This window comes from Platalea leucorodia (assembly GCF_965183815.1).
Source record: "Platalea leucorodia genome assembly, chromosome: 9".
NCBI lineage: Eukaryota > Metazoa > Chordata > Aves > Pelecaniformes > Threskiornithidae > Platalea > Platalea leucorodia.
Window position 1 is genome coordinate 44,821,845 of NC_138831.1, and position 20,987 is coordinate 44,842,831.

Sequence of the window (20,987 nt, forward strand, 5' to 3'; positions counted from 1 at the left end):
TCTCAGATTCACCAAACTTCAACAAGCAACAGCCCCTTTCCCATCCCCTCCCTAAACATAACACACAACACAAGGGGGATTTCAAGAACATGTTTAATGATGGCAGTTTCTGCTGAAACATCAGAAGTCCATTCAAACTAGTCTTACCAATTTTTTCTTAAAAAGAAGCTTTGGTCACAATGACAAATTCTCTTAAACATTTTTAAACAAAGTTCAAGCAATTGCACAAAACAAAACACATGGTCCTGATAACTCCTCACACAAAAACCGCAGCAGCAGAAACTCATCTAACAGAAGAAAAAAAGCTTAATGAAACCCATAGCCCCCCACCCGGCAGAGATTATACCACGTACAGTGAACTGGAGGGAACAGTTATGAACAAAATGTTCAAATGCATCAGTGCTTGTGTGTTCAAGCTTTGTTAGTGCTTGTAGACTTCTACAAGTCAGTTTGGGCTTAGGATAAGCATTAGGATAGCACAAGTTAGTGCTAGTTAGATGTTAATGTCCACATATTCCAGGGAGAAAAAGCAAAACACAAACAAAAAAAACCCCACCCCAACACAAAGCTACCTGTATACTTCTGACTTAATTCTGCAGGCAAGCATGGCACACCAACTTCTGGCTTCTCAAATCTAATCTCCAGTGACAGGGCTGTGGTTGGAGTAAAGAAGCTGCAATTCTGTGCAGGGTTTTTCCTCCACAGCACAGCATGCACAAATAGGAAAGCCTCTAATTTGCTTGCTCTGTTTGACTCTGCTACCAGTTGGTGGATTTTGTAAGCAGTGAGCGAGCAACAGGCAGACATCTGTAATAACATTTCTCTTTTCCTTTTCTGTAACAAAAAAATATGCCTTTAAAAATGCTCTTGAACAAAACAAGTTTGACTACGCAACACAAAATAGCAGCAGATACTACGACACATTACAGTCACAATGAGATTAAATCTGCAGTGTAAGATACACAGAACATTAAGGAAAAACATTCATGTAGTGGTTAATGGCTATTTCTTCTCCAATGAACTCCTAGAACTACCTGAACCAAACAGTCCAAATTATTAAAACTATGTTTTAAACAAATTCCTACCATTAAAAAAATATTCATATATATACTATTAGATGAGTCACATCAAGTGCTCTTAAAATCTTAACTAAATATAGCTATAGAATATTTAACCAGACACTTTAAATCACATACAGCAACTTTTGTAGAGGTAAACATTGCCTCACATTTGCAACAGCAATTGAGTATCAAACAAAGCATTTGGATTATTTTCATGACCATGAGCAACTGGTGAGGTTGGCCTTTTATTTCCACCAAGCAGCTGCTGCTTCCCTATAAGTACTTTTTAGCTTATGGCACACGGTTTGGGACCTCCTCGAGGAGCCAGAGCATCCCAGCGGCAGTTAGGCACCGCCATCTTCACCATCTTAAATGCCTGATCCCTGTCCACCACTGAATTTGGCTACATTATGGAAACAGTGGGATCTTTTAGCCACAAGCAAGGAAAGTGGATGGCCTTTGCCAACCTAACTCAGCAAGTGACCTGAAGTTGGTGGAAAAACTCCTGATTTCAAGAACTGACTCACCCTCAGAAAGGAGAAGTGTCCTTTATGCACCTTTTCCTCTCATCTCTCTCCTACATAACTTGGTCTCGCCTTTCTTTTGTGCGCAGAGGAGGTTTCATTCCCTCTCCACCACTCTTCCAGCGCGCCCGATGCTCAGCTTAATGAGTCTGGCAGAAGAGTGGACATGAACATGTTGCCATGGTGTCTGCTCAGACAGGGCAGCTACCTCACTCCATCGCCTCTTTCTGCAAATGCAAACAGAAGCTTTTAACCTCTCTCTCCTCTCAGCATCGCCACTTCTCTGACTTCAAAAGGACTCAGTCTGCCTAAGAAGTTCAATTCCCAGTCTTCAAAGTACTTTTGCCCTGCAGAGACACGATATTTCCTTCAGAATCATCCAGCCCAAGTCTGAAACCTGTTTTACCTAGGTGGGGAAAGAGCCCCAGATCTCATCTCAACCCACAGCATCATTCAACTTACTGGTCCCCGCAATTTCTACCAGCCAGAACACAACCCGCTCGGTCCCATCCTCACCTCGCAGCTGACACGTTAAATATTGCTTAGTAACAGTAATACGGAATGACTCAAATTCATTCCATGAATGAAAATAACATAGCATTTTTATATTGCCTTGATGACTAATATTAACACAACAGTCTGCTGTGGGATTTTTCCATCCAGGCTGAGTGGGCTGTTTGCAAAGTCTTTGCTGAGTCATGGCTAGGGAAAGCAAGCTGTGTTATGGAAGCTTCTTTGATGAAAGCACAAGGCTGCTGGAAAAGAAAAAAAAAAATTTCCCCTTCACCTCCTTTTACTGACTACAGGGCCCAAGGGAACCGCACAGAACTGGCGTAGGTCACGGTATCATGACAAAGCAGTTCAGTGTTCTCAGCAAGCCTCAAATCCCAATCGGCCTTCAAAAGAAACCCCAAAACTGGCAGCTTGCTGCAAGGATGGTGCTTTGCCAGATACTCTGCAGTCTCCTTGAGGGGTTGTAACTGCAGGAGGTTAGTAGAGGGTCAAGCAAACAGTGGGACAATCCTAAAACAATTGGAAAACATGCATTCCCCAAGAAAAGCAAGGTTCCAGCCAGCTTAAAAACCCAAAATAAAAGGTGTTAAGGGGTGCAGTAAACAGAGAATAAACATGTCAAAGAGAAGTCTGAACTGCATCTGTGGTTACTTTAAAGGAAAACCACAAAGTAAATAAACTAAACCAGTTAGGTTTGCCCTTTCTAAGATGGCCTGGAAAGTGTACATGCCTGCGGTCTCCTAAACCCAATCCATCCAGATGCAGCAATCTAATTCTCGTAGTGTCATCCCACAGCTCTGACCTCTGCAGCACAAAGCACAGCACGGAGCGATGGTTAAAAATGCATCCTTGAGTTAAATGGGATTTGTCAAGCAGGTGGTAGGGGAAAACTTCCAGTTTGATACAGATTAAGATCACTTACATGAAGCTTCCATGAAAAATAAGAGGTGTTCTTTCTGCAATCCGATCATTCCACATGAGGACTTATTTTGCTTAGAAAAAAGGTAATATAGATGAATTGTAGACAAGTTACAGTAAGCACAGGACAGTACAAAACACTGTTTTTACTCCCTGTGGAAGGGCAGAAAATTACAAAAATATATCTTCTTTAATCCAAGATTGTTGTAGTTTAGGGCATGTCTGATTCTTCCTATTTCCCTGTGGTCTCATTTATTCAAGTTAGTCTGATCAGAGCTCCTTGGGATGGTGAGAATGTCATCATGAAGGCTTAGTGCAATTGTTGTTTTAAAAAAAAAAAAAATCAGTAGCAAGTCAAGAAAATTTTCTACAGGAGTCAACCTCTTACCCCCTCCCCCCAAAAATCCTACACTAAACATACAGTGTGGCATTTCAGCATGGCTTACATTTTTACCACCTAAAGTTGTAAGTCACCTCTGTAAGGCCCAAAAAACACACTTCCTGATTTTTTTTTAAATACATGATCTGTTTAACAATGACCAAAGTTTAACAGTGACTGAAGTATTGAATTAGGATTTTAGAAAATAAGTCCTTGGGGCAGCTTGGTTCATTGTTCTTTGTCTTCTTTCTTCTGCAAAACTTATTTAGACCATAATGAGCTGCAAGTCAGTACACAGGGCTGCACCTTGTCATGCTTTAGTGACACCACAGCCCTCCTAAAGCAAGAGAGAGATGAGTTTGCAAAGAGGAACTCTGGTCATTCCAACGCAGTAGTTTGGAAACCAGGGAACTGAATGGTGACGTTTTGGTCAGAAGATCCATAGCCTGCTGTACAAACAGCACCTCGAGGAGGTGAGGCTTGGTTTGGTTGTAACGCTGCAGAGATGAAAGCCTCCCCTTTCACAGTTACGGCTTCAGCAGGTCCCTCAACAGCAGAATGACATCTTGCAGGGCTCCGTGTTGCTGCTTTACCTGGAAAGCAGGAAGAATTAGTACAGCTGTACATTTGCAATTAAATAGCTCACAGGCAGAGACGAGAACCCATGTGCAAAGTGGGAAAAAAAAAAAAAAACAAAACAAAACAAAAAGCCACAAAGGAAAAGGCAGCATTATTCACTGTGATTGCCAGCAGTTCCCTCCAGCAGTTGATTTCTATGGTGATGTTGGGCACTGACGTGATGTTAACACCATGCCAGGAGAAGCTAGATAGACCAAGCAAAGAAAAAGCAGAGCTATAGCAGACAAAACCCAGATGCTGAAAGATTCTATGACCAGCCACTGTGCAGACCAGAGAAGGGAGTGTGCACAGGAGGGCTACCATTTCACTGCACATGAAACGGCACCTTGGACCTCAGAGCTTTTTTCACACCAGTGCAGCCCCTTACTAACCAACACTATCCTCCCTGCTATGGATTCTCGTCCTGACACCCCACTGCTTTAACTGCTTCAGAGTTCAAAAAAAAGGTCTGAATACGAACGTGTTACACTCCATGAAGGAGGTGAGAGCCCTTCCACAGGACAGCACCGCCAGCGTATAATCGACTGAACGAGGCAGCAGAACGTGGTGTGCTCTGTAACGACTGTTACAGCCGAGTGAGGAAAGAACCTGGCTTTCAGAAACCAAAGAAAGAAATGCTTTTTGACCATCTCTTTCCTCCCCTGCTGTGGACCCACGGGAAGTCCTTAACAGCAGCACCAAAGCTTTGGTAATTTGTTGTATTTATAGTAAGCAGCTGACTGTTAGTGATCTGTACCCCCTTCAGACGAGGATAAATGGTACCCCTCCATTTATACACAACTTGTCACTGCTGTCTGCTGGGGGAAAAAAAAAAAATTAAGCTGCTACAAACCCCAGCACAATTCACCTAGCATCATCCAGAACGGCCTGCGGCTTTTGCTGGCAAAAAAATCCATTAGAGCTGCTCCCTTGAGAGTCAACACCTTGCTGTAACAAGCAGACAATACCATGCTCCATTCAGAGCTGCACACACAGTCAGGATCTGGAAAGGACGTATTCAAAGAGAAGACACCGATAGTGTAACTCTCATATTTTTACAGAGACTCCCAAAAGACTCGAGCACATCGAAGGCTGAGCCCTGCAGCTGTGATGAAGATGTTTCCACACAGTTCAATGCTATCGGCACCTGAAAAAGGGATGAATCCAGCCTTTACATATGGTGCATCTTTCCTCTGAAACATCCTGCAAGCTCTCAAAAGCCCTTTAGTCCCATGGTGGTTGAATAAATGTTACTGTCCTCTTCCCTCTGCCAGCCACTACTCCTTACACATAAATCTTCCTGCTTTCAAGAGCACTTTGGAAGATGCATTCCTAAAATGCTTCTGCATTTTGCTAGTGCTGCTGCTGTTAGAGGGAAAAATGACAATCAGTGTGGAAAACAAACCAAGAAATTTCACTTAGCTGACAGGAAGGATGGAAGCTTCAATCTGCCCCAAGAAAAACTTTCTTTCAGTACTTATTTAGGAGCCTGACATTGGGGTTGGGACAATTCCAGCTCTGGTATTTAAATTCCAAGTTATTCCCCAACCCCAGGCTCTCACGTGGCACGCATCACCCCGGACTCAAAATGCTCTGCAGAGATGGTTGTGAAATTCACCCAGCTGGGCTCAGCAAGCGTAGCAAGAGCAGAACGCACTGCCTCCAACAGCTGCAAGTCAGCAGGGAGAGGGACACTGCTGATATCCCAGATTACTGAAGTGCTTTCAAAGCCTTTCATGTGCAAGGCACCACAGAATTTATTCAGTGCTTGTTTTCAGTTTTCTATTGAAGCTGACAAGAAATCCCCCAATGAGCTACACGAGAGTTAATAAGCTTAATAAGCTAACAATTTTATTTACCTTTTCAGAAACTGGTTCTTTTTGCAGCTGTTTTAATCTCTTTTCTCTTATTACACAAAACAAGCAGAGTGCTCTATGATGGGGGATGGACGCTAACACCAGTTTGTCAGGGACATTTGCCTGTAACCTACTTTACTTCGCTCCTCTCTTCTTGAGTATCACACAGTGCCAACTGCCTGAGGAATCAATGGGTTAGCCCCATCAAGAAGATCGTGAAGCCTGTGCAATGTTCCCTTGCCTTCTTGAAAGAAAGTGCTAAAGTAGAAAAGAGGAGAGGGAAATCTTAAAATCAAGATGTATTGGTGGGATGAGAAAGAGCACACTTGGAGGATGGGATTAAGCTTTCCACTAACTCATTTTCCAAGATGTGCAGCAAGTGTAATCCCATCATAAAACATGAAAAAAATATCTGACATCTGGAAAATGATGACCAATACAGTTCATATGGTCCAAAAATCGATTGGACAGAGATACTTTTCAGCCTTCAGCAGCACAGATTGAACTGGCAATCAAGAAACAAACACCCTTTCCATGTCCAGTTTGCTTTCTTTGTGTAGCTCTATCATAATTTCAGAACAATTCCTGAACTTTTTATCCAAATGCCTCTTTCAATACCAGAGCAAATACACACAGAAAACAATCCTCCATATTAAAAAATGGTTTCCATGAAGCTTTTCAAGGAGGTGTTAATGTCTAAGCGATTTGGCATCTTTGCTCTGTGACAATCTTTGATTTAACTTTCAGCCTCTTGTCACACAGAAATTGTGCTTGCAGGATTAGAGAAGCCATTGACAGAACTGCTTCCCTGCTACTGAAATGAGATCGCAAAGCAGGTATCTAATCTGGTGCATGCACGCTTCTGCATTTGTCAGAGGCAGGCAGTGGGTGGCTTTTGCATCCATAGAAAGGACCGTGTTTGGTTAAGATTTTGAAGTTGTCTCATTAGCCTGCTTTACGGGAGGAAGGTGGTTATTTCTCATTGCTCCACAGCCCAAGGGAAGTCGGGGGTGGGATCTACTGGGAGCCCAAAACCTTAAAGCCTCCTGGAAAAAAAAAAAAAAAAGAAAAAAACTTTAAAAAAAAAAAAAAAAAAACAAAAAACAAACAAACCCAGAAACAACCTTCATCCAACAGCCCAATTTATAGTCTGCTGTTCTTTGATGCCTCTTGTAAGACTGGAAACAAATACACACAAGGACAAAGGACTAAAGGAAAGAAAATTAACTGCATGAGAACAATTGGAGAGCTATATGTCGCTTCTCCCCTGTTGCTGCTAGATACCAACTGCCTTTTAATTAGAGTGCTGTTTGCATTACATGGGGGAGACAGCACAGAATCTCAATTACTCCCCCAAACACAGATGCCAGTGCCGGTACAGATCTTTCAATGATGGGAGGGGGCCTCAAACAAACCAGCCCAGAGCCTACCCACATCATCCTCAGCAAAGACCTATGCTACAAACCCCAAACAAGACTATTTATGACCTGCATATCAGTCAGAGTAGGTTAATATTGGGGTAATGTACTTAGTATTATGCACAGGAGGTACCCAATGTCATGGCACTCCGAGCCAGCTCTTCAGATTTTTCCCTACTGCCATGCTGGTGGTAACCCTAGAGATGTGAAAGCACAGGATTGTCTTACAGTACATATAAGTCACGCTTGAATGGAATAATGCTTATAGTCCACCACAGCCAACATGCCCTGCTGTGTTGCTCTTTGGAAAACTGGTTCCCTTTCCACTCTGGTCTTTGTTTTCTCAGAAACCTGTATTTTAAAAATACGTTTGGTGCCTTTCTAGTGGAAAGCACTGACCAAATACCATTGCGAGTCATGACTTTATGAAGGATGGACCATTTTCCCCATAGTTTCACAGCCTTTAAATCAAAAATGAACAGGACAAAAGATTCTGGCTAATTTCATGCGGAATTCAGGAGCCAGGGAGACTTTGGAAATTCTAGGTTTAAACAGCTACGGAAAGTTAGTTTCTGATGTAGATATGGCAGCACGTATGTTACAACACTGAACAATGGGCAGTCCAGCCCACAGGCATATCTTTCAGTACCAGTAATGACTCTTGTCAGCCAAGGCACTGCACCAGTGGATCCTGCTGTAGCACAGGGCTGCATGAGGTTTAGCCTCTCTGAAAGGAATCCCAGTAACGGTACAGCCACCGAAGCAGCACCTGGTCAAAATCCCCTCGCCAAGACTTGGTAGCACAGATGGGCCAGAAGGCTGTCATGCCATAAGCCAAGTAAGCACCGCTGCTAGGAGGCTGCTTGAATAAATCCAAACAGCCGCCACAACTGATACTGACTGCTGGCAAGGATGCACCTTCATTTGAATTAAAAAATAAACAGATAAAAGAGAGAACATGGAATATTCTAGCCCATCTAGTACTTGTCAAGAAAAACCTGTCACTCCTCTGTCCCCATCACAACTGTTTCCAGGTTGGTGCAACTCATGATGTGTTCCTTTAGCTGGCTAACAAGCTGAAACAGCAGTATCATCCCATTCCTTATCCATCAGCCCTAGCGACACCTCTGCAAGTTCACCTGATGCACCTGCACAAATTTTTTTTTTTTTTGAGATAACAGAGAGGGGAAGTAGTTTTCCTGACTTAGCAATTAATGAAGGCTCTTTTAAAACTGTAGGCACTTGCTGAATATCAAAACAAACCTATTGCTCCAGTTGTGTAGCTACCTGCATGTATTTATAGCTTCCATTAACCTCAGAGATGGATAAAGTTACCTCTCCTCACCCTGTCTTCCTGGAATCTGCACCCAGCTGCAAAAAACAAAGGAAGCCTTAGATGGAACAAGGCAACTATTTCCTGAATGTCTATTTTTTTGCAGGGCTGGAGAAGGGACCCCAGCAGAAGACCTGGTAGGCATTAGTTCACTGACTTACTGCAGGCATGTCTGAGATGCCCTTTCTGCAGCTCTAGCCCTCTCTTCCCTATGAAGAACCTCCTGACTGGTTTAATGGGGACGTCAGTGGTCAAACTCAGCAATTCAAATTTGCAAAGAAGTATCTTTACTGGTGACAGGCGGTAGGAACTGTTTGGGAATGTAGTCTTCGAGCCGCACAAAGGGACCAAAGAGCTTGATACCTTTTACAGCAAATGTATCCTCAAAGCAGCTTTCCCAAAATCAGTTCTGCTAAGCAATTGTCTGTAAGATGATCTCTCCCTCTAAACTGAGGTAGTTCTGTTTGAGCTAAAAAATGTAGGTCTGAAACTGCAAGGACTTCAGAAAATGTGGAATTTAATAGCTGTTGCACTGTGGCAGAAAGGAAGAATTCCCACAGCTGACGAGAGGACTGGTTGGCTAAGAACCAAAAACCCCTACGGTCTCCGAACAGAACACCACACAAGGTGAAGAGCCATTTGTACTGCTAAGGAACCCACGAAGACCGAGTAACTTTTGTGAAAGCATCAGCACAGCATGTGCTCCAGGGAAGCAATGTCAGATAACACGACCACAGCTCTCAGGAGTCAGATGGTTTCCAGCAAGCTCTCTTCTTTCTTCATCTAGTATTTTACTATTAGACACCTTATCCTGAAGCACTGCCATGATTGAGAATCTTCTGTTCTGAGTGTTTGGAAACCCTCTCTGATCTCACTACCCAAAGTTCACAGAGAAAGCATTCAGTTAAGAGGAAAAGGGGCAAGAGGCACAGACTGTTAAAGCAGGCCATGGCGAGACAGATCTCTGCACACTGAGTTTAACAAAGCTCGGTCCCAAAGTAAAAGCTGCACAAGCTGAAACGATTAGTGCAAACACAGGGCAGCTACAGAGAATGGCAACAGTCATGCAAGGACTGATAGGAGTCTTTTAATTCAAGAACTAATTATTTACACGTAAAGGCACGACTCACACCCTTCATTGTTTCATGGCTTCCAACTATTGCCTAACTTTTATAGACAAACACCACAGTTATTTTGAAAACGACCAGCAGAGCGTGCGGTGGTGTGTGTTTTAGATGCTGGCACACATGTGCTTGGAGCAAATGTGTTGCTCCCCCTTTCCAAAGTTAGGAGATGGGCAACATGAGTAGTCTGTAAAATCTCCAGTTAGGAGTTGTCAAGATCTGTGTTTTTATAATTAGGAGAGCTTATTTCAGCCAAAGTGAGACAGATTTTAGAGTAGGCCTTATTTGGATGAGAATGCAACTCAAACGCTGTGGATGGCTTGATGCAAATAAAAATAAGAGATGCAGATACCCTGATGCCATAAATCAATGTGAAGCATCTTTATGTGCTGAGTGGTTGCTATAAATCTCAGGCCCAGAATAGGCACCAAAAGTTTTGGGTTGTCACACCGCTTCTATCTCGAAAAGACAAACATATTTAAGGAAAGTTTGTTGCTAAGGGATAACTGCTAACAACATCAGCAAGGGACCACAGTCCTCTCTTTGTCACAGAACAACATGAGAGCACCCTGGTACAAACCCAGAGGTTGGTGGAGATTCGCCATCGTTTCCCTCCCAGGCTCACAGCAGCGCCTGGGAAAGCAGCCCTTGATTCACAGCCCTCTGTCCGGTGCGTGTGTAGACACTGAGAGCGCAAAGGAACGAATGCCAACGGCTGCCCGAGAGGGGAAGTTCAGTCTGTTAAACCTTGTTAGCTATTTGGGGCATGGGTATTCCGTTGTGCTGCTCTGCAGAGGAAAGAGGAGGGCAGACAGTCTAGGAGTAGTGATATGGTTATTACAAGAGCAGGAGAGTACAGAGCAGTGTGTGCTGAGAAACCGGGCGGAGGGACTGTAAAGAGCGATAATGCTTGGGCAAAGTAAAAGAGAGACTGTGACTGCCTCATCTCTGCCAAGCTGGCCCAGCAGAGGAAAAAAGAGCTGTCTTCACTAACAAGAGTTCAGTGAGCAAGCCTAACGGGATGGGCTCGCAGCAGTACCTGTATTTCACATCAAACACTGTTGAGTCTTCATCCTCATCGTCTTCTTCATTCAGAGGAGCCATTTCTACCCGCTCGGCTGGAGTGGTGATTATGTCGTACTTCCTGGTCTTCTTAATCCTCTTGCCAGACCTGAAACACAGAGATGGGGAAGGAAGCGTCATCTTTATACAGTATTCCTTGGAGAGGCTGAAGCTGTTCCCACCAACACTGAATCACTGCCCTGTTTGATTCAGACCTCCCCAGACACGAAGGCTGTGGAGCCAGCCTGCGTCCCCTCCTGCTGCCTTTCCAAGGCCACCGTTTGTGCCCGACAGTGTAGAGCACAGTTTCTTGTCAACTGCAATCCAGATCAACATCAGTCTTTCAGCTGCTGACAAACCAAAGATCCTCTGGCATCCAGGGCAGGCATATGAGTGCAGCAGCCCACTACATCCTCCTGCTGCCACACTCAATAAGTGAGATGTGGGCTGAATCAGCTGAAGCAGCCTATGGTTTAGTGAACACGTTTAGATGAGAAAGCCCAGGTTAAGCCCTGCTGAGACAGGGGAATATTATAGGCAGGATTATAAGGAGCAAAGGGGTGGTGATGTTTGGGTACAAACAGCCTGTCCTCTTTTCTTGCTATCAGGCCACGCTCAGGACTCCCAGAGCAACAACCTTGAGCCTTGTCTGAGAAGTTTCATGCTCTATGCTGTTTTAGTGCTATAAAAGAATAATCAACTATCAAAGTTAACCATATCTACCACCTCTCCTCCTATAGACGCCAGCCTTACTTTCCTTTTGAGATGGCAATGCTCATGCGCCTGCATGTCCCATGGTTTTGAGAGATCTATTTTCTAATACTTACTTTCAATTAACAAACACTTGGTGTGTGGCTTTTCAACTAATTCTCTGCCTCTAGCTTGAATTGCGCGGGTCCTTTTTACTTCACCCACTCCTTTCGTTCACATTAGGAGGGTCATGCATGAATCCAGTTTTGTGATTATAAATTAAAGAAGGTGCTGATGTGTACGGCTAGGCTTCAGGGAGAAAAGTGGATGTTTTTGGTTCACAAACTGCAGAATTTTCCTCTTCACCTTTTATAAAACAAAACTGGCAACTGCCAAGCATGAGAAGGGAGCTGGTGCAGGCACAAGCAAGCAGCCCCTAATTTTTGGTAATCACAACTACCGCTCCAAGCGGACAGCACATCACGAGTACACTTTCACTGTCAAGAAGTCTTGCCCTGGCACGTCACGCAAGGTGTGCCAGATTCAACATTGCCATTTTTGCATCAAGAACGGATGCCTTTTAGAGTTACACGGCGGCAAGAACCAAGGTGAGAGCATTACAGAGAGACTGAGACGCAAGCCCTGCGTTTGCATCTCTACCGCAACGGTCCCTTCCAGGCTTAAAGTAAAGGGAATTTAAATCCATGAACAGCTCAGACGTGGAAGTCTCAGTGCCTCTGCTCAACGTTGCTTTTGGGCAGTAGTCCAAGGCGGAACAAAGAGGTCCTAGACCGTGGGATGGAGCAGTTTGCAATTCCTCCCTGTTCTGAAGGCTAAGGTTGTATCAGAAGCAAGAAGAAAGTCGTCTCCTGTTGTCTAATCTTTATAGCAATCTGTGCCGCTGTGTCACGTAGAGCACAGGGTGGTTTGTTCTATTACTGCTGTTGTTGAAACAAGCAATTTTATATCCAATACAGTAGGACTCTTAACCCAAACACTTGAAAATCCTTTTGAAAACACTTCTCTATATTATTCTGCTTCTCAGCCAAGACCTAGCAGCAAAGTGATGCAGGGAGGTCTCATCTGACAAGTAATGCATTGCTTTTACAAGAAACATTTACTCACGCTGTGAAGTCTAAACATAGACCAAAACTAACCTGTGTCTACCTGTCAGAACAAACCAAGCACATCTTACCACTTTGCCTCACACATACAGGCCACAGGGGGTTTCCATAGGTTCACCCATTTGAGACCCTACCTGCATATCAGGCCCACTTTCTTGAGAGACATCCTCCCTCAGTCCCTCCATTAGAAAACATAACTTATTCTACAGAGTTCATCTTACAGCAGTTAATATTGGAATGCTTGAAGCAATTACTGCAGAATACGTATTTTTAGAAATAGAAAACCAGAACCCTCTAGCCTCCAGCCATTAATTAGTCTATTTGGGCTACACTTTAAAGAGGACCTGGAGCAGAACTTGCTGCACAGTGATCTATTAATCCTCCACAACCCTCACTTAACCACAGCGCTCATTTAGAGAAGGGAGGAAGCTCATTTTGCTGCTGGTTTTTGGCTAAGCCGCTACAATCAGTTGTTCGCCATTGGCAGGGCAAAAGGGTCTTTCCTTGCCTCTTCTCCCTCAATTAATTCTACACCAGATTACCTAGCTAATTTGTCATTAATCTGTACTTTTCAGTGGTCTGTTTTCTCACGCTTGCTCATTTGAACGAGTCCCCTAGGGTTCATAAATACTAGAAGAATTACCCAAGCTAACTTTAAAGGAAAGCCTTGGGAGTGTCCCTACATCCACACAAAATAAGCCTGCCGTCAGGACACCACTGCACATTAAAACTCCCGAACCTCCATAGGATCCCTGTAATCATCAGTGACAACAACGCAAAAGGAAAAGCATTTTATCCAGCGGGTGGGACCAGGCAGCGTCTTTTGTTTGCAGGCAGACAGCGGAGTCAGCGGAGTAGCACAGGGCAGGAACTACAGAATACCAATGTTTCATGAACTTTGGAGACCTCTTGGACAGGATCAGGAGACGTTAGCCCTCATGGGCAAAGAGAGGATCTCCTTTCCAGCTGCATTCATTTTGTGTGGTTTTTTTTTTTTTTACAGCAAACAAGAGGCATGCTGGAAGCTGTGGTCAGATTATGCCCCTTGCATAACGACAAGCTGAAACGCTCCCCGAGTGGTTTAGCCAGGGTAGAAGTGGTCCTGGGTATTTCAGCACAGAAAACTGTCTTCAACTTCAAAAAAAAAAAAAAAAAAAAAAATCACATTGCTTCTGCTGTCTGACTTCAGCCATTCCCCGTAATTAGAAGGGGATGCTACAGGTCTTGCACTGAATCATGAGGAGGGAAAAAAAAAAAAAAGTTAACTGCAGCCAGGGATATTAACCTTTCACATTAGACCCAGTGCTGCTCCCACCAAAGCCAACTTGCTGGTGTTAACAGAAGGCAGGCGTAGCGAGCACAGCGCTTAATTGAGAGAAGATGAAGAATAACTTATTGGACGTGGGAGCCTGTTCCCAGTTCCTCCAGAGCTGTTCAGCCACAGTGGTGTTCGCACACTGGCACTGCCCTTGGGCTCCAATGCCTGCAGCACCGCACGCCACGCCAGGGTCAGGTCCATCAGAAATCAGATTTACTCCTTCCACCGCGCCACGCAGGGAGGGACAACATACAGAGATGGGCTGGAGCAGAACGCTGACTTTATGTCTCTGTATTTTGACCCGGGGCTATTTTGATCAAGCACCAGTCACATGCAGCACTTCACCCTCCTGTCTGAGGCATCACGTGGCAGAATAAATGCTCAAGTCAACTCACTGGTTCATTATATTATTTACGCCTCTAATCTATTTTAGTCAAGAACCCTGATAGTCAAAGATAATGCTTTTCTTGACCCAGAGAGAGGTCTCTGCATTTCGAATCTAGCATTAACACTCCCTGCCAAGGGATGCAGAGGGAGGCGACCATCCCCTGCAAAAAAAGTAAAATCAACAAAAACCCTATCCCTTCTTAGCAGAGTGCTTACTGGAAGTCTAATTAAACGAGCTACAACCTTCCTCCTAGAACTGCAGCAATGTTATATCGGGAATGGAACTGGGACTAGTTTATTTGCTGTTAATGGGCTGCCTTAGCAGTTAAAAAAAACCCAAACAACTACAGAAATATAAACCTAGGGAAACTCCAGGGTTATTACCAGATGATGAATTAGATCAGTGATATTCCATTACTGTTGATCCACCTGGGTATCTCTGCTCTCTGGATGGTGCTGTATACAATGAAGTTAAACCACAAAGCTAAGTCGTCACATGTTTTCTGGATATACACTTTGCTGTAGCAAACCGAAGGTGCTGTGTTTTCTACCAGTCAAGTCCTTAAGATGGAATATACGCGGCCACAAAAAGCAGAAGCATCCCCTTGTTTAACTGTGCTGCTAATAGGAGGGATGGATCAGAGGCTGCTACTGGGAATAACTTCAGGAACACCTAAATGGGATATTGTTGTGGTTCAATGAAGCAGTGATGTCTGTAAGTAATTAAAATACAGCCACTCGCATCTGGTGGTCAGTACCAGTGCCAGCATGCACTTCCAAACATCACAGCACAGTCAGACCAATATCATCTGGGATGTGCTCGAGAAGTATCCTTGCTTTACAGGGCAGAGCTACAGAAAACTTATGATTGACCCAAACTCTTCAAGGCAGTGACTCCTACAAGAAACAGCATTTGTCCTCTGTTGTGACTGCTCACATCAGAGCTGTAAAGAGCCCAACACAGATTCAGAAAGCGATCCCCTCTCCCTTCCTGCTGCCAATTTGCTGTCATGCTCACATCAAGACACTTCAGTCTTCCCAAAGACAGGACCTCTGAGACCCAGGACAAGTGTCCCATTTGTCATTCTCCGTGGCTCTAGTTAAACTACGTGCAGCTTAAATGAAGCTTTCAACGTTGGTCACAAATACATGTTTTGGGGGGTTTTTTGTTGTTGGGTTTTTTTTTTTCTTCTCCATTTAAAGTCATTTTAATGGTGAGTTTTTCTTTCCTGTTCCTGGCAGAGGTCTTGTCTTTGCTAGAGTACTCTAACTGGTTATAATACAATTAATTTTAGATCAGTCAAACTCTCTGGGGTTAAGCCTTGGATGGCCCGAAGCAATTGCCCAGCTCATAGAACAAAGGGTCTTGTATCCTATGATCATATGCTTGAACCTCTCTCCTCAATCTCAGTAATTTATACCAGTTTTGCAATTACTGGAAAACTAAGCTTAAAGTGGTTTTTGAGGAAGAAATCAAAACTGAACAACAAGCAACGTAACAAAGCAGTGAGTTGCAAAATAAGCAGGTAACTTCTCTCTAAAAATCTAGATAAACAGCAGCCATTTCTAGCCTGGGTTCTGTTCATTCAAGGACAGGTCAAGACACGTAGCAAACACTTACAGCACACAGTTTTCTGCAACTAAAGCTTTGGGTTGCTTTCAGCTGGCCCATTTGGGCAGAAGTAACTTACCCAGTTTCCCCAGAAGGCATGTGGTCTACCAGCACAGATAGCCACATCTGAAAAATTATGTTTCCTGGGAGCTGATCCCAAGAATTGCATTGCAATGAAATGAACTGAGCTGCACCAGGAGAGAGAAATAGGGCACAATAGGGGGGTAGAAAGGCAGTATCAAAAACGTAGATCAAGGAGATAATTTAGCTGCATGAACTGTTCATAAGCTGTTGCAAGACACTGTGTCTCTTGGTAACGCAACTTACCCAACTATTTGATTGAGACTAACATGAAATTTGGTCTGCTGTGGAAATGGTTTTAGTTTGGGAGCATACAGTGCCCAGGGGTATAGGAAAGAAAGCAAGCCCAGAACCGAGCTTGCCAAAAAAAACCCCAAACTATAACAAATTAGGCCTTGACACATAGAGACAAGTAGCAAACTCTTGGCTGGCCTTCATAGTCCCTAGTAGCCACCAGAGAGAAAGGAAATTCAGACCACTTAGGGTGATACCACATTCTGAATCACAGGACCATCAGATGGATTCAGAGCATAACATTCCCAAAAGGAATGATGAGGAATCTCTGAGCATTGTCTTAAAAACAGAGCTGGAAAGCTGGAGAAATATATCTATCCCTGCTCGAACAAAAAAAGGAAAATAATACATACATAAAAACATATAAAAATGAGATGTATTAAAAAAATTAAAAAAAAAAATCCAATGCCTGTGACAAGAATATCTGTCCACTCACTAGTTCATTTCATCTCTATAACCCATATCTAAAAGGATAATTTACTTCCAGCAACCCAGAACAATTTCACAGTGAATGTTTAATCAAAGATTGGATTTCAGCAAAATCTCTGTAATAGGAATCCATGACACTTCAGAAAAAAAAATCACAATGTTTTTGACTAAGTATGAACAAAGCTCTTATTCTGATGGAGAAAAGCTTTACATTTATTGAGGGTAAATCCCTTATCTCTTCTGCAACAGAATCTCCTCCGATCTATGCTGTCAGCTACAAGTGTGACACTGTACAAACATACCTGTTGGTATTCTTGTCTCATTTGCAGCTGGGATAACTGTTTACAAACAACTGCTCTGTCAGATAAAGAAACATACTCAGAACCTGAAAGCCTCATTTTCCATTTTCCTTGCAGGGTTCTATTAAAGATATAGGAGAGATCTCAGAGGGTGGTTTGGGTTTTTTTTGTTTTTTTGGTTTTTTTTGGTTTTTTTTTTTTAACATATATCTTTCATGCTGCATTAACTCTGATCAGTTGCATAACGATGACTTTGGCATGGGAGAATTAATCCATCATTCCCAAGGTGACTTTAACCTGGACCCGTTGTTGCTGATTATGGTATAGGGAAAGGTCTTTAAAGGCTATCCGTTTGCTTTCTTTGGCTAGAAATGTTCAGCCTTACGCCAGGTCTCCTTGACACAAGTTCTTGCTTTATACCCAGAAGAAACTGAGGCAGAGGAAATAAACTCTCCAGGATCAGAGAGACTTAGGAGTAGAAACTTAAGCTTTTCATTCTGCACGTAGTTATAGACTTCCTAATTCTAGCTCAAATACCTACTACCAACTCTGCTGTTTGTCCATGACAACTTTATACAGCTGCAAAGTGGTTATATTGATTAAAAAAAAATCTCTTCAATATTTTACTGGGTTCTCCGAAACCACCTCACTTTAATGAACAACTTTATTTGCATTGTCTTTTGCTGCTGCAACACATAAGAAGAGTTTAGTTAAATGTCAATTTCTTTAGAAAATATCAGTTCTTATCATTTCGGTCTTTAAGACCACACTTTATAATAGGACTGTTGTGAACACTGCCCTTCCTACATGGAATTAATTCAGAAGCAGGAGAAGCAGAGCATTCACCTGCAGCCATCATGTAAATGCAAAGGAGCTGCTTGAAGACAAAACAAGGAAGAATTCGCCAACTCCACTTGTTCAACGACTTCTGCCGCCACCCGAGCCGTGGCACACACCTCCTCCCTGCTGCTGAGAGCCTGCTGCTCCACTCTGCGGGCTCTTTCCCGCTGCCCCTACCTACAAATCAGGTGACTGTTAACTACTGAAAGTCTGCAATCTTCCCTGGCAAAACCGGGCACAAACAGGCAACAACTTTTTGTTTGTAGGCTGCGCGAGACAGGGACAGCCTCTAGTGCACCATAGGCACTCTCACCGCTACCCTGAAATAAACAATAATTAACGCTAACAGTGCCAAATGGAGCTTTAATATTTGCTTTTCTTCTGCGCTGGCAACGAGCCAAGAGGAAGACTGGCTTTCTAAAGGGGTTGAGTTTAATTTGCTCATGTCCCTCGCACTGGGAGACGATACCCGAGTTTCAAGGGCCGCCTGGGTAACTCAAGCACCGCCAGCACCACCTGACTTCAGCAGCACGAAGGGCAGTGAATGAACTGGCCCACGCCAGCTACGCCACGCTAAATGGGCGAGATAGAAGCACCAAGCAGATGCAAACCTCTGCCCAGCTTCCTGCTGCTCACCAGCGCTTCTCCTGGCTCTGCGAGCGACCGGGAGCGTTCTCCCTTCTGTGCTGGGGGCAGGAGCTTGCATCCATCAGCGATCTACCCGACTGAAATGTTGGGGAGTTTGGTTACACATCACAGTTCCAGTCAAATCAGGGCTGTGGTATAAACCAACATCTACTTTTGGCTATGCTGGACCTCCTCAAGCCTGTCTGCTTAAGCTTCATTAAAAGGAAAAAGAAAGATTTATCTTTTTTACCCAGCATGAGTTACTACGGCAGTGGCACCTGCATTATCCCATGGGCGCACACAATGCACATGGCTGAGACGAGACGGGACCTCTCGAGATCAAGCGGGGCCACCCGGAGCTGGCTGTCCAGTTGGGCTTTGAGTATCTCCACGTAGGAGACCCCACAACCTCCCTGGGCCACCTATCCCAGGGACCCACCTATCCCAGCGACCCACCACCCTCACAGCAAAAAAAAACCCCACATTTTCGTATGTTCAGGTGGAGCTTCAGATGTTTCGGTTTCTGCCCACTCCAGTCCCCAGCCATTGCCGTGGCCCCACGCACACAGCTGGGACCCGCGTACCCCACGCTTGAAAAAAGCCCCTCGAAGCCCAACTCCTGCCCTATTTTTCTGCAGAAGTGGAGGAAGATGCGGATTTTTGAGGCCGGCGACTCCCCAGCAGCTTCAGGAGGCATTTACACACGCTGTGCTTGAAGTCAGGCTTCAAAAATATTATGAACAGGCGAGGAGCCCGGTGCCGCCTGGGCTTCCCGCCTCTCCCGGGAGGCGCTGGGAGGTCGCGCCGCTGACGGGGCTTAACGGCTCCCGCCTGCCGGGGCCGGCGGGGAGGCCTCGGCCGGAGCCCACCCGACCCCCGGCCTCCCCCGCTCCTCCTCGGCCCCAGGCAAGGGGAGCCCCGAGGCCGCGGGCGGAGGCCTCGGCCCGCCAGCCGGCACCTGCCCGGGGAGGGCGCGGCGCGGCCCGGGCGGGCCCTACCTGAAGACGCGGAGCAGGAGGCAGGCGATGAGGGCGGCCGTGAGGGCGCAGGCCCCGATGACGGCGGCCTTCAGCGCGGAGAGGTCGCGGAGCAGCGCGGGCACGGGGCTGAGCTGGGCCCCGCTGTGGTTGCCGGGGGCGCCGGCCGGCTCGGCGGGCAGGCGGCTGCCGTTCACCACCACCCCCGCCGCCGGCTCCTGGCTGCCGCGGACGCCGGGCGCGGCCGGCAGCAGCAGCGGCAGCAGCAGGCAGGCCGAGAGCAGCAGCAGCGGGGCCGCGGAGCGCATCCTGCCCGGCTCCGGCCGCCGCCGCGCCGAGCCCCGGAAGGCAGCGCCGGCCGGCCCGGCCCGGCCCGCCTCCCCGAGAGGCGCCGCCTCCCGCGCCGGGGCCCCGCGGCCGGGGGCCGGGGCCGGGGCCGGCCGGAACCGCGGCCTTCAGCGCCTCCGCCCCGCCGTTCCTCCGCCCGCCGGCCCAGCGGGTTCCTCCGAGCCCCGGTGCCAACGCCATTTCCTCGCCGATAACGACCGCTTTTGATTACAACGCCCAGCATCTGCCCTGATGGAAAACGAAGCGATCCCAGGGTTCAGACCGCGGTCAGACGTGGCACAGACCCCCCTGTGCTGCCCGTCCAGCATGGCGTAGCTGCTAAACTCAAGAATTTCTAGATCAGATTTACTGGTTTTTTTCGCCTTACCGCTGGTCACCTAGCCTTTGCTTCCAGGTTAACTTATTCACCGATATTTCACTACTTTAAAATCTTAAGATCCGTGGAAATCATGACCGCAGTTCTGCAAACCGTCCCGGGTGTGCCGAGCATGTGAACGGTGCCATCAGCTAAGCCAGGCGGGGAGAATAAACAGGGGAGCCCACACTAGGGTACTGCTAAGATATAACTCAGTTTTGCTCTGCATGTTTTGTATGGGCATGAGCTTCACCCTTGCAAAATAATTGTGTCTCGGGAGAGGGGCATGTTGCCATCAAAATAAAGTCAATTGGAGAAAGGAGGGAAAGAAGAGCAAGCTGGTTTCCTTCCTATTAAACTCTATACTTCAGGGTTGGCATGGCAGGGTATAATCTATACGAACGCGTGATTAAACTGTGAAAAAGATTACAGAGATGTTTTCCTAATGGCCATGTCCCATTGGAAAGGTGGCGGTGAAACAATGCGTGGTTCATCGACTTTCCCAGCCAATTGGGCTGCCGTATCAAATGCCACCCACTCGGTAATAAAAGCATCCTGTGTTTTTTGCAGGAAATTCTTCAGGATGAGGAAATTTTGACGTGGACAATGTGCAGAAGGCCCCCTAGACTGAATTGGTCATTGTTCGGCTTTATTTCATTGCTTACTTTTGTGTAGCTTCCCAGTTTCCAACATGAGGCCCTAGTTTATTTCTGTTCAGGGGAAAAAAAAAAAAAATCCAGCTGGGCAGGAGGTCTGATTGGTGATGCAGACTCTTTCCCAAACATTGGTATGAGCGCAGC

At 45.5% G+C, this 20,987-nt stretch overlaps 1 protein-coding gene across 1 annotated transcript; it reads right to left on the reverse strand.

Annotated features, from left to right (window-relative positions):
* Positions 1–76: 76 nt before the first annotated feature.
* FAM174B (family with sequence similarity 174 member B) lies at positions 77–19,850 on the reverse strand. Its single transcript, XM_082322147.1, has 3 exons — positions 19,506–19,850; positions 10,784–10,915; positions 77–3,988 (listed from the first exon to the last, which is right to left on the reverse strand). The coding sequence occupies exons 1-3, from the start codon at positions 19,790–19,792 to the stop codon at positions 3,985–3,987; spliced, it is 423 nt and encodes a 140-aa protein (XP_082178273.1). The 5' UTR covers positions 19,793–19,850; the 3' UTR covers positions 77–3,984.
* Between the last annotated feature and the right edge of the window lie 1,137 nt (positions 19,851–20,987).

Coding starts and splice junctions, on each gene's coding strand:
- FAM174B (XM_082322147.1), bottom strand. CDS start 19,792: ATGCGCTCCGCGGCCCCGCTGCTGCTGCTCTCGGCCTGCCTGCTGCTG. Junction 10,916..19,505: donor CTCCTGCTCCGCGTCTTCAG/GTAGGGCCCGCC, acceptor TCTGTGTTTCAG/GTCTGGCAAGAGGATTAAGA.